A 14,769-nucleotide genomic window follows, 5' to 3' on the forward strand; every position below is an offset into this window, starting at 1 on the left:
ATCCACTTTTTAGGCAAGGTGCTCGAGAAGGTGGTGGCAGTCCAGCTTCAAGCATGCTTGGCGGAAACTGATTACTTGGACCCGTTCCAGTCTGGTTTCAGGCCTGGCCATGGCACTGAAACTGCCCTGGTCACCCTAATTGCGGGGAGTGCGACCCTGCTCATTCTCCTTGATCTCTCAGCAGTTTTTGATACTGTCGGCCACAGTATCATTTTGTGGCTAAGGGAGGTGGGGATTGGGGGCACTGTGCTTCAGTGGTTCCGCTCATACCTCCAGGGCCACTCCCAAAAAGTAGTTATGGGAGGCTTCTCTTTGGCACCATGGGAATTATCCTGTGGTGTTCTGCAGGATTCCATCTTGTCCCCCATGCTATTTAACATCTATATGAAGCCATTGGAGCTGTCATCAGGAGATTTGGAAAGAGGTGCCATCAATATGGAGATGATACCCAGCTCTACCTGTCTATTTCATCTGAATCAGGAGAGGCAGTTGAGGTGTTGAACCGGTGCTTGGAGGTGGTGATGGACTGGATGTGAGCCAATAAATTGAGGCTGAATCCTGAGGACAGAGGTGCTACCGTAGAATTGTAGAGTTGGAAGGGGCCTATGAGGCCATAAAGTCCAATACCCTTCTCAATGCAGGAATCCGAATTAGAGCATCCCCGACAGATGGCTGTCCAGCTGCCTCCTGAACGCCTCCAGCGTTGGAGAGCCCACCACCTCCCTCCGTAATTGGTTCTATTGTCGTACTTCTCTAACAGTTAGGAAGTTTTTCCTGATGTTCAGCCAAAATCTGGCTTCCTGCAACTTGAGCCCATTATTCTGTGTCCTGCACTCTGGGACGATTGAGAAGAGATCCTGACTTTCCTCTGTGTGACAACCTTTCATGTACTTGAAGAGTGCTATCATATCTCCCCTCAGTCTTCTCTTCTCCAGGCTAAACATGCCCAGTTCTTTCAATCTCTCCTCATAGGGCTTTGTTTCTAGTACCCTGATCATCCTCGTTGCCCTCCTCTGAACTCGTTCCAGTTTGACTGCATCCTTTAAAGTGTGGTGTCCAGAACTGGGCGCAGTACTCAAGATGAGGCCTAACCAGTGCTGAATAGAGGGGAACCAATACTTCACACAATTTGGAAACTATACTTCTGTTAAGGCAGCCTAAAATAGCATTTGCCTTTTTTGCAGCCACATCACATTGTTGGCTCCTGTTCAGCTTGTGATCAACAACAATCCCAAGATCATTCTCGCATGTAGTATCGCTGAGCTTGCCTTCAAATGACTCCCTTACGAGGAAAGGTTGCAGCATTTGGGGCTTTTTAGTTTAGAGAAAAGGCGGGTCAGAGGAGACATGATAGAAGTGTATAAAATTATGCATGGCATTGAGAAAGTGGATAGAGAAAAGTTCTTCTCCCTCTCTCATAATACTAGAACTCGTGGACATTCAAAGAAGCTGAATGTTGGAAGATTCAGGACAGACAAAAGGAAGTACTTCTTTACTCAGCGCATAGTTAAACTATGGAATTTGCTCCCACAAGATGCCAGGGCCAAGAAGATGCCAGCATGGTTAACGAGCAAAGTCAAGGAAGCTCTTAGAGGCAAAAAGTCTTCCTTCAGAAAATGGAAGTCTTGTCTGAATGAAGAAAATAAAAAAGAACATAAACTCTGGCAAAAGAAATGCAAGAAGACAATAAGGGATGCTAAAAAAGATTTTGAGGAGCACATTGCTAAGAACATAAAAACCAACAACAAAAAATTCTATAAATACATTCAAAGCAGGAGACCATCTAGGGAGACAATTGGACCCTTGGATGATAAGGGAGTCAAAGGTGTCCTAAAGAACGATAAGGAGATTGCAGAGAAGCTAAATGAATTCTTTGCATCTGTCTTCACAGTGGAAGATATAGGGCAGATCCCTGAACCTGAACTAACATTTGCAGGAAGGGATTCTGAGGAACTAAGACAAATAGTGGTAACGAGAGAGGAAGTTCTAAGCTTAATGGACAATATAAAAACTGACAAATCACCGGGCCTGGATGGCATCCACCCGAGAGTTCTCAAAGAACTCAAAGGTGAAATTGCTGATCTGCTAACTAAAATATGTAACTTGTCCCTCGGGTCCTCCTCCATGCCTGAGGACTGGAAAGTGGCAAATGTAACGCCAATCTTCAAAAAGGGATCCAGAGGGGATCCCAGAAATTACAGGCCAGTTAGCTTAACTTCTGTCCCTGGAAAATTGGTAGAAAGTATTATTAAAGCTAGATTAACTAAGCACATAGAAGAACAAGCCTTGCTGAAGCAGAGCCAGCATGGCTTCTGCAAGGGAAAGTCCTGTCTCAGTAACCTATTAGAATTCTTTGAGAGTGTCAACAAGCATATAGATAGAGGTGATCCAGTGGACATAGTGCACTTAGACTTTCACAAAGCGTTTGACAAGGTACCTCACCAAAGGCTTCTGAGGAAGCTTAGCAGTCATGGAATAAGAGGAGAGGTCCTCTTGTGGATAAGGAATTGGTTAAGAAGCAGAAAGCAGAGAGTAGGAATAAACGGACAGTTCTCCCAATGGAGGGCTGTAGAAAGTGGAGTCCCTCAAGGATCGGTATTGGGACCTGTACTTTTCAACTTGTTCATTAATGACCTAGAATTAGGAGTGAGCAGTGAAGTGGCCAAGTTTGCTGACGACACTAAATTGTTCAGGGTTGTTAAAACAAAAAGGGATTGCGAAGAGCTCCAAAAAGACCTCTCCAAACTGAGTGAATGGGCGGAAAAATGGCAAATGCAATTCAATATAAACAAGTGTAAAATTATGCATATTGGAGCAAAAAATACGCTCATGGGGTCTGAACTGGCAGTGACCGACCAGGAGAGAGACCTCGGGGTTGTAGTGGACAGCACGATGAAAATGTCGACCCAGTGTGCGGCAGCTGTGAAAAAGGCAAATTCCATGCTAGCGATAATTAGGAAAGGTATTGAAAATAAAACAGCCGATATCATAATGCCGTTGTATAAATCTATGGTGCGGCCGCATTTGGAATACTGTGTACAGTTCTGGTCGCCTCATCTCAAAAAGGATATTATAGAGTTGGAAAAGGTTCAGAAGAGGGCAACCAGAATGATCAAGGGGATGGAGCGACTCCCTTACGAGGAAAGGTTGCAGCATTGGGGGCTTTTTAGTTTAGAGAAAAGGCGGGTCAGAGGAGACATGATAGAAGTGTATAAAATTATGCATGGCATGGAGAAAGTGGATAGAGAAAAGTTCTTCTCCCTCTCTCATAATACTAGAACTCGTGGACATTCAAAGAAGCTGAATGTTGGAAGATTCAGGACAGACAAAAGGAAGTACTTCTTTACTCAGCGCATAGTTAAACTATGGAATTTGCTCCCACAAGATGCAGTAATGGCCACCAGCTTGGATGGCTTTAAAAGAAGATTAGACAAATTCATGGAGGACAGGGCTATCAATGGCTACTAGCCGTGATGGCTGTGCTCTGCCACCCTAGTCAGAGGCAGCATGCTTCTGAAAACCAGTTGCCGGAAGCCTCAGGAGGGGAGAGTGTTCTTGCACTCGGGTCCTGCTTGCGGGCTTCCCCCAGGCACCTGGTTGGCCACTGTGAGAACAGGATGCTGGACTAGATGGGCCACTGGCCTGATCCAGCAGGCTCTTCTTATGTTCTTATGTTCTTATGAGCCACGTATCCCCCATCTTATAACTGTGCATTTGGTTTCTTTTTCCTAGGTGTAGAACTTTGCACTTATCTCTGTTAAATTTCATTCTGTTGTTTTCAGCCCGATGCTCCAGCCTATCAAGATCCCTTTGAATTTTGTTTCTGTCTTCCAAGGTATTAGCGATCCCTCCCAATTTTGTATCATTTGCAAATTTACTAAGCATTCCCTGCACCTCCTCATCCAAGTCATTAATTCAAATGTTGAAGAGCACTGGGCCCAGGACTGAGCCCTGCAGTACCCCGCTCGTTACCTCCCCTCAGTTTGAGAAGGAACCATTGAGAAGCACTCTTTGCGTACGATTCTGTAGCCAACTGAGGAGCCACCTGATAGTTGTTCCAGAGTCATGTGTCTAGAGGGAGGTGGAGAGACAACTTGTTCTGGATGGGGTTGCACTACGCTGCAAGAAGCAGGTCTGCAGCTTGGGGGTACTCCTGGATCCAACATTATCACTAGGGCTCAGATAGCCTTAGTGAATGAATGAATGCATGAATTCGATAGCCTTAGTGGCTAAGAGTGCCTTTTTCCAGCTCTGGCTGGTTCACCAGCTTTGGCCTTTTGGACAGAGATAAGTTATCCACAGTAACTTCCAGATTGGATTATTGCAATGCACTCCACATGGAGCTGCCCTTGAAGACAACTTGGAAACTTCAACTGGTCCAAAATGCAGAAGCCAGATTACCGGCTGGGGTTGAATTTAGATCTCATATAACCCCTGTTTCAAAACAGCTCCATTGGTTGCCAGTTCATTTCTGGGCCCAACATAAGGTGCTCACACTAGTGTTTAAAGCCCTAAATGACTTAGGTCCCAAATATCCGAAAGATTGCCTCCTTCTCTACAGACCTGCTTAGGCACTGAGATCAACACAGCAGGGGCCCTTTTGGCAGTTTGCCACCCTCAGAAGCTTGGGGGTGGTGGCATCCCCAGAAAAGGACCTTCTCTGTGGTGGCCCCTAAGTTGTGGAACTCCCTCCACACTGAGGTGTGGCTGGCAACTTCACTGTACCATTTTAGGTAACTGCTGAAGGTGCACCTCTTCACCCTGGCCTTTGACACCTGAGATGCATATTTGTAGGACCCACCCCTATTTTTTGTGATGTTGTGATTTTACATTGTTTTAATTATGTATTTTAAAATTCTTCTAACCTGCCCTGGGACCTCTGGGCGAAGAGCGAGCATTCCACCTGCTGCAATCACATTTATGTTTCTTGCATTTTCTTAATTAAACAGGGCAGGAGAACTGTAGGAACCTAAGAAGAGCCTAATGGTTGGATCAGGCCGAAGGCTCAGCTAGTCTAGCATCCTGTTCTCACAATGGCCGGACAGATGCAGGACCTGAGCATGACATCACCCTCCCTGCTTGTGTTCCCCAACGACTGGCGTTCAGAGGTGTATTGCCTGGTGGTGGCAGGTTGTCCTCAGATTCAGTAAACATGGATAGCAGAAAAGGGGGTGGGGTAAGGAAGGAGTTTTAGCCCTTTCCCTCCTCCTCATTCCTCCTCTCCAAAGCACTGTCCTCTGCAGAGGCTGTTGGAGGGGAAAGGGTTAAGGGCATGTCAAAATTTCAAGTGAAATCAAAGGGGTTCCAGGCTCACAACCCTGGCTGGACTGAGCCCTATGTGTTTGGTCTAATGGCAAATTCCCAGAAAGCATGGATGAAATGGCTTTTAAAATGGTTTTGAAACGGTCAATACATGAGACATCTCTCTGGAGATCTCCTCCCCATGGCAAACAGGAAAAGAAAATGCATGCCAGGGCATACTCTGTGGTGGCCCCCTGCCTTTAGGACACTCTCCCTGGGGAAATTTGACTGTCTCCCTTCCTGATGGCTTTTGAATGTCAGTTAAAAGACATTTTACTGTTTATTCAAGCCTTTGTCATGCAGTCTGAGACGTGCATCAGCCCAGGCCTGACTGCTAACTGGTGTCTTCGCCTTTTTATGCTGTGCAATTTTTATGGGCTTTTATTGAATGTATTGTGGTTTTAGTGCAATTGTATTTTTTGATATTTTTGTAACCCGTCCTGAGTTCCCTATGTGATAGGAGGGCATGATAAAAAAAACCCCAGTAATGAATAAATAAGTAGTCATTAGGAACACAGGAAGCTGCCTTATACCAAGATGCTCCATTTGTTTATCCTGCAGTCTACCCTGGCTGGCTGCAGCTCTCCAAGGTCCCAAGCAGAGAGGCATTTTCCCCATCACTCGCTGCCTGGATTTCCCAGGGACTGAACCAGAGGTGGCTGGTGGGGCTGGTAGGAGGGCAAAGGGGAGTGGCTGATGAGGTCACAGGGAAGTGACCAATTTGTTTTGCTTTCCTCTCTGTCTTCCTCCCTTGCAGAGATACTGTGGACACTTCAGCATTGCAGTTTTACAAACAGTTACCACCTGAACCATCGACATGTAAGCAAGGCCTATCTATGTTCTCTCCGCCGCTGAGGCAGAACTTGGAAAAGTTACTTTTTTTGAACTACAACTCCCATCAGCCCCAGCCAGCATGGCCACTGGATTGGGCTGATGGGAGTTGTAGTTCAAAAAAGTAACTTTTGCAAGCTCTGCACTGAGGACATTGTTCCTCCCCAATTGTGCAAAAACAAGTAAATGTACCCAGGTTGGCCTTTGGCTAGCTGCCATCCATTACTGCAACTGGCCTCTTATCAAAGTCCACAGAGTGCAGATAAGAAGCACTCGGCTGTGGAGAAACACACTGCATGAGAAGATCTTTTTTCAAAAGGTATTTTATTATCATACACTGTGGCCTTATGGAACATATCTGGGCAAGAGGTGAAAGGGAAGCAGTATAAAAATGCTGCATTGAGCAGGGGGTTGGACTAGATGGCCTTATAGGCCCCTTCAAACTCTACTATTCTAGGATTCTATAAAAAAAAGCAATGCAGACATCTAGATTGCTTGAGTGTTTAAGCTGGAGGAGCAAGTGCAGTAGGACGGATCATTTCAACATCCTTTTTCTCTGGAGCTCTCTATCCAAAACGGACTGCAGCTAAAGCAATGCTGACCCCATGTTTCTTCACAAACGATTTAGTTTTTCTCCAGAACTTTCTCCAGCGGCCTCTTGTAATTCGATTCAGCTAGATCAGGGGCAGAAGAGACAAGGCAGTGACCATAAATAGTGTGTGCGTTTTTGTTACTCATCCGTTACTCTACAAAACTCTTGGGATGCTTTCAGTATTTGTTACTCATTTGTTATACCACAAAACTAATACTCCTGGGATGCTTCCAGCCTGGTAGCTCCTCACACTATCCAGCTCTTGCGCTGTTACCAGCATGTAGAATTGCAAATCACATTCCACAGTTTGGAAGGTATCACAGCTTTGTGTTACCAGAGATTTTGTGATGTAGCCATGTGGGCGAGGGAAGGAAATTCCTCATGCCCGAGTGCCAGAATCTTAGAAAACAAAACATTGGCAAGCCAATGTGAAGACAAGAAGCTGCCTTCCACTGAGTCAGACCATTGACAGTTATTTACTCTGACTGGCAGCTGCTTTTCAGTGTCTCAGGCAAGGTTATGCCCTCATTGTACTACCCCCACACAATGCCCCCATCTCAAATTTTGCCAGCACCCCTTATCTGTATGAAATACAAAGATGAGCAGAATGCAAGAAAGCAGGTACCTCTTGATCCACATCCTCACACTGGACAATAATTATGGGTGGAGTTTGCTGAGCAGAGTAGAAGCCAGAGCAGTCCCTGTCGACCTGTTCAAGGAGACAAAAAGAGGAGCCATCTGCACCAAAGCCCTCCTGGGATGAACAGCCACCTCTATCTCCGTTCAAGAAGAGACTTGAAGGAGGTCAGCACATGCTATACATACAAGCAGCTTAGGAAGGTGGCACTTTAATCTGTCACTAAGGGCTCATCTACATGGGAGTGTTTCTTTGTAGGAAGCACACTTCTTTTACCTTAGCTTTTCACTTCCATCATCCGCAGTTCCTGCTCAAAAATAGCTGCCAATTGCTTTTTCTCATTCACACAAGTGGGCATTCCTCTGAGGAGGATTAGTCTTGCTGTTTCCTTTTGGCCCCACCTCCTAATTATACATTTCCTCTCCCTTTGGTTTCTAGGTAACTGAGCATGCTCAGTCTGTTCTACCAGCTGTAGTAGGTTCCTTTTTAAAAAAATCCAGAAGTGTGAATATCTATGTTTTCCCTAGTAGGATGCAGGTGAAATACAAATCTTTGTTTGAGCAGTGTTATGCTTTTACACACAAATTAGGGGGGAAAGAAAATAAAGGCACTGTTTGCAGCAATATAAAAAAGGCCAGCAGAATAGAGGAGAGTAACCGGAAGTTGCTTGTCAGCCTACAGGAAATGAAATGAACAAAGGGAGGAGGAGGGAGTTGCCATGGAGAAGGGAATGATTGACACACCCACCTAAAAGCATCAGAGCAAAGAATCTGCAAGCACTAGAGAAATGGAGTAAAGTTTCTTCTCTTTTCATATTATCAGTGGATTGGGTTAGTATAGATTTACAGAGGGAAAACTGTGTGATAGCTTCTGTTTGCCGGTAACATCACGTGAACCATGTGAACTTAAAGGAGCACCAGTCCACTCCAAAATATTTCCTGGTCCTGCACCTGTATGTCTAACAGCAGCTTAACATACAGAAATCTTGATTTTCCCACACCTTATCCCCAGAGAAAGCTTTACTTGCTAAATTTATAGTAGCTGGGCTGCCATTCAAGGCACAGGCGCAGAGTCAGGAAAAAACAAATGGCAACTCTATGTTAGAGATTGTTCCACCTCAGAATATGAAAGTGGAGAATTGCCCTTTTTAACAACACCCCCTAACAAAATCTCCTTGCATCATGTTCAAAGCTGGATGTCAAAGCTGGCTGATTAAAACGTAAGTTGATGAACCTTGATTAAATAGCCAAGGGAATTAATTGGCTTCTTCTCGTTGTTTTTTAATTGGAGGGTGTCTAGGGGTCATACAGCAGCAGTTGAATGCGGCTTGCATAAGTAGCGGGGGCTGAGAAAATGGAACATCTGCTCAGGCGTCATTGTTTGCCTTTCATGCACGTGTGCACTTGAACATGTGAAGCAAGTGGATTCTTTTTTTAAAAGCAAAGAAAAGGGAAAAAATGATAGAGTAGCAACAGATACTGTTTTGAAACAGGCAGTGTTGTGGATGTAAAAAGGAATGGAGCCAAGTGGCAAATATTCACGCTATCGCCAACCACAAACCAGGCGTGACAATAGGAACATTGGAAGCTGATTTATGCCAAGTCAGACCAGTGATCCCCTCTAGCTCTGCACTGTCAGGGATTCACAGCATACATTTATTCCACTCTAAACACTCATGGCTTCCCCCAAAGAATCCTGGGAAGTGTAGTTTGTGAAGGGTACTGAGAGTTGCCAGGAGACGCTTATTCTCCTCATAGAGCTACAACTTTCAGAGTTGTTTATCTCTTGGTCCCTCTTTCCAGAGTACTCCGAAAACTGTAGCTCTGTGAGGGGAAGAGGGGTCTCCTAACAACTCTCAGCACCCTTCACAAACTACACTTCCCAAGATTCTTTGGGGGAAGCCATGACTGTTTAAAGTGGAATAATCGTGGAACAAACGTATGGTGTGGATGTGGCCTCAGAATATTGTCGGTTTTAATGCCCTTCCACTTCCAGGTTAAAAAGTCATTAAATCATAGGATGACTGAGACCATTGGGTCCATCCAGCCCACTATGTTCCACACTGACTGGCAGCAGCTGTCCAGGTTTTCAGGCAGGAAGTCTCTCCCAGCCCTACCTAAAGATGCTGGGGATTGAACCTGGGGCCTTTTCCTTGCGAAGCAGATACTCTACCATTGAGCTACAGATCCTCTCAAATAACGTAAGGTTCTAGTCCACATGAGTCGGAATAAAGGGCTGCTTTAAATAAGAGGCTGCCTTATACTGAGTCGGTCCATTTTTAATAGACTTAATATACACATTTTTGCAAAGCGTATTTCGTGATGTGATTTTAAATAGTTTTCGGTAGGTTTATGACATTTTCAACTGTTGTAGTCCACCCTGGGACCTTAGAGTGAAAGGCGGGTAATAAATTGTAGCAGCAGTGGTAATGTCCATATTGAATGCCAGCAGCTCTCCAGGATTTCAGGCAGGAGGTTGTTTCTCAGTCCTACCTAGGAATTCTGGGAACTTCTGTATCGAAAGCATGAGCTGCGGCCTTTTGCCAAATAACAAAAGGGCTGATCATGCCTAAAGGATTGTGCTGTGATTATGATGGATGGTCCAGCTTCACAAACAGCAGGACAACCGTGTGTGTGTGTGTGTGTGTTTGGGGCACCAGGAAAGGAGCAGTGTGAACAAAATGTCGCTTGGATCCCAAAGCATAAATAGGAAAGCAAAGGGCGTTACTATGGGGAGGGGGGGCTAGGTGTGGGGAAGGCTGGTGTAAAGGAACAGCACCACCCACTGCCTTTTTTGCAGGTCCAGCTGCTGTTAAAGGCACAGGAGCATTAACAAGTTAGCAACTGTATGAAGAAGAGAGAAGCGCCTGCAGGGAGGGCGCTCATCCTCACCCCATCCTGTTTGTATTCGCACTGGGAGACATCAGTCTTCTCTGTTGAACGGCAAATGGTCTCTTTGATGGAGAATTTCAGTGGCTGGATGGTTTCACTAGAAGCATCCTGTGGGGACATTAAGAAAAAGGGATGAACTGGGCTTACTGGTAACGTATATTTATCTCCCTGTTATGCAAAAAAAGGCTCCCGGAGAAGTTTGTAGATCACTTAAAAAAGAGAGCCCCTGCCCTCAAGTTTACAACCTAAAATGACACAAAAGGAAAATGCACTGGGAGGGAGGAGGAAATATGCAAACTCAGGCACCAGTTCTTAGGTACAAGTTCTTCTAGTGACCAGCTGGGATGGAATTGGTTCAAGGAGAGGAGGTGCCCAAAGCGGTTGGTTTCTCCATTGTGCCAATGGAGTGGCCCTGCTTCCCTTCTCTCCCCTCCTCTGGTGCAGCCTGATGGAATAGCTGCAGGCAGGTGACAGTTGATGGAAGGAGGAGCAGATGGCGGCTCTGTAACCCTTCTCTCTCTTTCTCTATTACGGATAGATACCTGTTTTACCTGTCAGGTCTCATGTGCCTGCAGCAGCTGCAGCACAGACAGAAATTCAACTGATGCAGCTTTCCCCAGGACACAAAATTGGTGATGGGAAACACTCCAGTTGGTGGATTTCTGCCTGGCATGCAATTATTGGAGAAACAGGAACCCTGCTAGAAATAAAGTTGGCCACCTTACTCCTCAGAGATGGTTTCAGGTAGGAAGGGAACTTCCAGAAACACCCACTCGCTCCCTGACTATTAGCTGTGTGGTAGACTCTGCACAAAGAGACAAAAGGTGGTGGTGAGGGGTTACAGAAGGTCTAAGGAGAATGGAATGGAAAGGATCTCCGTTGGTTAGAAAAGACAATTCCAAGCAGTCATTACAAGAATTTGTAACTAGGAAACAGAGCCTGGGTTTGCTTTTTTCCTCCTCCCTCTCATCCCCTTTTCTTTTTGTGTCACATCTTTTTTTAGATTGTAAACCCAAGGGCAGGGATTGTCTGAAGACTGATATGAGTGATCTGCCCTAGGATCACTTTTTTTTAGCTGAAGAGGAGGATATAAATGCTTGATACAAACAAATGCTCAGAGGACTTTAGCCATTGAATTAAGGGGGGGAAAGGTTCAGAAACAGGGTTATATGCATGTGGGAAGGTATCAAACTCACCTAGGGTGCTCTTAGGCAAGCCACTGTTCTCTCTGTAACATGCTGGTAATGCTGGCCTACCTCACTGGGTTGTTGTAGGCATGATTCACATCACAAAATGCAAAGGACTTTGCACATTCTAGAAAACTGTTATATAAATTAGGAGGACACCCTACATCTATGTGGGCATATATAATTGCTGTTCCTTCCACCCAGCACTCTTTGATCTGACTGCATACCCACTATACATTTAAAATGCACGACTTCCCTCAAAGAATCCTGGGAACTGTAGTTTGCTAAGCATCCTGGGAACTGTAGCTCTTGGGGGGGGGTAAAGTACAGTTCCCAGGATTGTTTGGGGGAAGCCACATGTAGGGTGTGGGCAGCCAGAGTAGAAATGTGAAGGCTGGCAAAAACAATTTTAAAAAGTTTGGTCCCCCCCCCCAATGTTTCTGGGTTTTTTTTCCTGGGCCTTCACATTTCTAGAGTGCACTTTAAATCTAAACAGGTGCAAGAACAATGTAATATGTTTTCTTTAATAATATGTTTTTAACCCTTTTTAAAAAATATATGTTTTTAAAGCTTTTCAAAAATGTTTTTAACGTATTGCTTTAATGTATTTTAAGGTCTTTTTATGATGTTTTAAAGTGTTTTTAGCGTTTCTGTTTGCCGCCCTGGGCTCCTGCTGGGAGGAAGGGTGGGATATAAATAAATAAATTAATAAATAAATAAAGAACAAATGAGCCAGGCTCTGCCCTGCTCAGCATACACTCAATGCCCAATATTCACACACCTGCATCATGCCCAGAATAGGAAGGGGGCCCTTGGCCACCACATTTGTTGTTGTTATGTGCCTTCAAGTCGATTTCGACTTAAGGTGACCCTATGAATCAGCGACCTCCAGTAGTATCTGTTATAAACCACCCTGTTCAGATTTTGTAAGTTCAGGTCTGTGGCTTCATTTATGGAATCAATCCATCACTTGTTTGGCCTTCCTCTTTTTCTACTCCCTTCTGTTTTTCCCACCAGTATTGTCTTTTCTAGTGAGTCATGTCTTCTCATTATGTGTCCAAAGTATGATAACCTCAGTTTCATCATTTTAGCTTCTAGGGACAGTTCTGGTTTAATTTGTTCTAACACCCAGACAAAACGCCTCCTCCCAGGGGAAATTGTGGCTGTGTGTGGAAAGTGCACGTCCAGCCACGAGGCAGGGCCATGCGCCCAGGGAATCACGGAGCTACATACCCAATCTTCCTGGGGTTCAGCTTCCAGCAGCCGGAAGGCAAACTCTGGCTTTTGCTCCTGGTTGTAGGTGTCCACGGCAGAGGCAATCACCTGCTCGTAGCTGAGCGGAGTGGGTGCCGAGGGGGCTGCCGTGACCACCCCGATGACCAGCAGAACTGCCTTGTAGCTCTCCATTTTCTCCAGCTGTCTCCAGGGACTTTGGCACCACCAACCAGCACAGCACTGCTTTTTTATATAGCCAGCTAACTCCTTTGCAGCCTCCTGCCTAACCCCACCCCCACCCCCGTGGGCTAACGTCCCTGTGGTTGTGGATTCACCAGTGGCATTTCTCTTCCACCTGCAGGAAGTGCCAGTTGCTGGTCCAACTGAACGGTGGGAGATCAGTTGGATGTGTGGGGAGAGGAACTGCAGAAGTCATCCTTGCACAACGGCGCACAGCGAGAGACTAGGAAAGGGATCCTGCATTAGGAAAGGCTGGGGCAACAGGGGAGTCTCTGTGTTCTGTTGGGTCGGGTATTGAACTCTATTAGCGTATCTTGCAGGACTCTGCATATATCACAGGCAGGGATGGCCAAATCTGACAGTTTTTCTCATTTTCCCATTTTCCAGTTCTCCACATCAGTTTGCAATATATTTTTTTAAAGTCCTCATGAAAATCCACCAACATTTTAGTGTGAATGCACCCATTTTTGTATGCAGTTCTGCATAATATACATATTTTTGCAAAGCTTATTTCCCCTAGTATTTATATTTTCTTTAATATAATGCATTTTAATGTTATTTTCACAAATGCTGTAGTAGATGCATTTTGGCACGTATGGCTTGGCTCGAGAATTGCATTGCAAAATTTGGAGATTTGCAAATTTCAAAGGATGGCTGTGTTTTTGTTGACATAGTGCAAATTTGGTAGGTTTGCCTTTAAATGTGAACAATTTCTCCCCCATCCCTAAACAGCCTTTACCAACCTGGAGCACTCCAGATGTTTTGCACTATAACTCCCATCAGTTCCAGGCAGTGCCAGTTAAAATCTAGAGGGCACCAGGTTGACAAAGGCTGCCATAGGAGAAAATATACCTGCTAAAATTTGGCTGCACAACAATAAACAGGGATGTTCCTCTTTGCGAAGCCCTTGAAGTGTATAGGTGATGCTCACATGGTTCCCATTCATTTCAACGTGGCTGATAGAGGGCATCTTCACATCAATGGTGCCTGGTGGCTTCATATCAGTGAGGCAGTGGAATCCACTCCAGGTTTTAGGCTGAACTTTGAACTTTTATGAACATTGTTTGGAGAGCTGCATCACAAAAGTTCAAAGGATGGCTATGTTTTAGTTCTCAATTTTGTTTCAAGAATGTGCAAATTGAATAGATTCAGCTTTTAATGCAAACTGAATCGAATTTCTTCCCTGTCTCTAGCGCTGACTCCTGAACCCTGCTGGATCAGACCAAAGTGTCTAGTGTAGCATTCTGTTTCCCACCAGATGACAAATGTCCACATGATGCATCATTTTATAAACCTTCCTCATCATCTCCCTACTATATAGTTGGCTTGTGTATTGATTCGTTGATGCATTCCAGCATTTCCAGGCCACTTTCCTGGAGCACTCAGTGGCTGTCACTGAGAAAATACCCAAATTGCCATCTCTGGGAATGTGTTCTCCTCCTCATCCTGAGAGAGATGATTTCCTTCTCCTGCATCAATGTGGCCTGACTCACTGGCACGAGCCACCTGGGACTCTTGGTCTATGTAAGTACAGCTAGCATGACACGTGTTACGGTCTCGTTTCTGCGCAGTGCAATCCATGATCCTAAAATATGGGGCCAAGAAACCCTTAAATGAATCTTTTTTTAAAAAATCTATTTTTAAAAAATGTTAGGAGGGCAGAGGGGAAGTGCTCCTACTGTCAGTCATGTGGGAATAAAATAAGGATCAATCAATTTGAAGAGCACAGATTATAGATTTAAGGCAAGCATTAGGAATAGGGATGAAGGGAAATTGATTTAGTTTGCATTTAAAGGTGAGTTTACTGAATTCGCACTTTCTGAAACAATGCGCTAACCAAACACTGCCATCCTTCAAAATCCACTTCTCCAAATA

General features: G+C 44.9%; 1 protein-coding gene across 1 annotated transcript in view; it reads right to left on the reverse strand.

The window, feature by feature from the left end:
- Positions 1-6,683: 6,683 nt before the first annotated feature.
- The window catches only part of LOC133364834 (cathelicidin-related peptide Oh-Cath-like), a 29,011-nt gene continuing 20,925 nt past the window's right edge, over positions 6,684-14,769 (reverse strand). Inside the window, exons 5-8 of the mRNA XM_061585695.1 lie at positions 12,673-12,855; positions 10,253-10,360; positions 7,350-7,433; positions 6,684-6,806 (exon numbers count right to left, since the gene is read on the reverse strand). Coding sequence (XP_061441679.1) covers positions 6,699-6,806; positions 7,350-7,433; positions 10,253-10,360; positions 12,673-12,855 — 483 coding nt within the window. The 3' untranslated portion in view covers positions 6,684-6,698. The remainder of the gene's footprint in view (positions 6,807-7,349; positions 7,434-10,252; positions 10,361-12,672; positions 12,856-14,769) is intronic.

The sequence above is a fragment of the Rhineura floridana genome, chromosome 10, assembly GCF_030035675.1.
Source record: "Rhineura floridana isolate rRhiFlo1 chromosome 10, rRhiFlo1.hap2, whole genome shotgun sequence".
Lineage (NCBI taxonomy): Eukaryota > Metazoa > Chordata > Lepidosauria > Squamata > Rhineuridae > Rhineura > Rhineura floridana.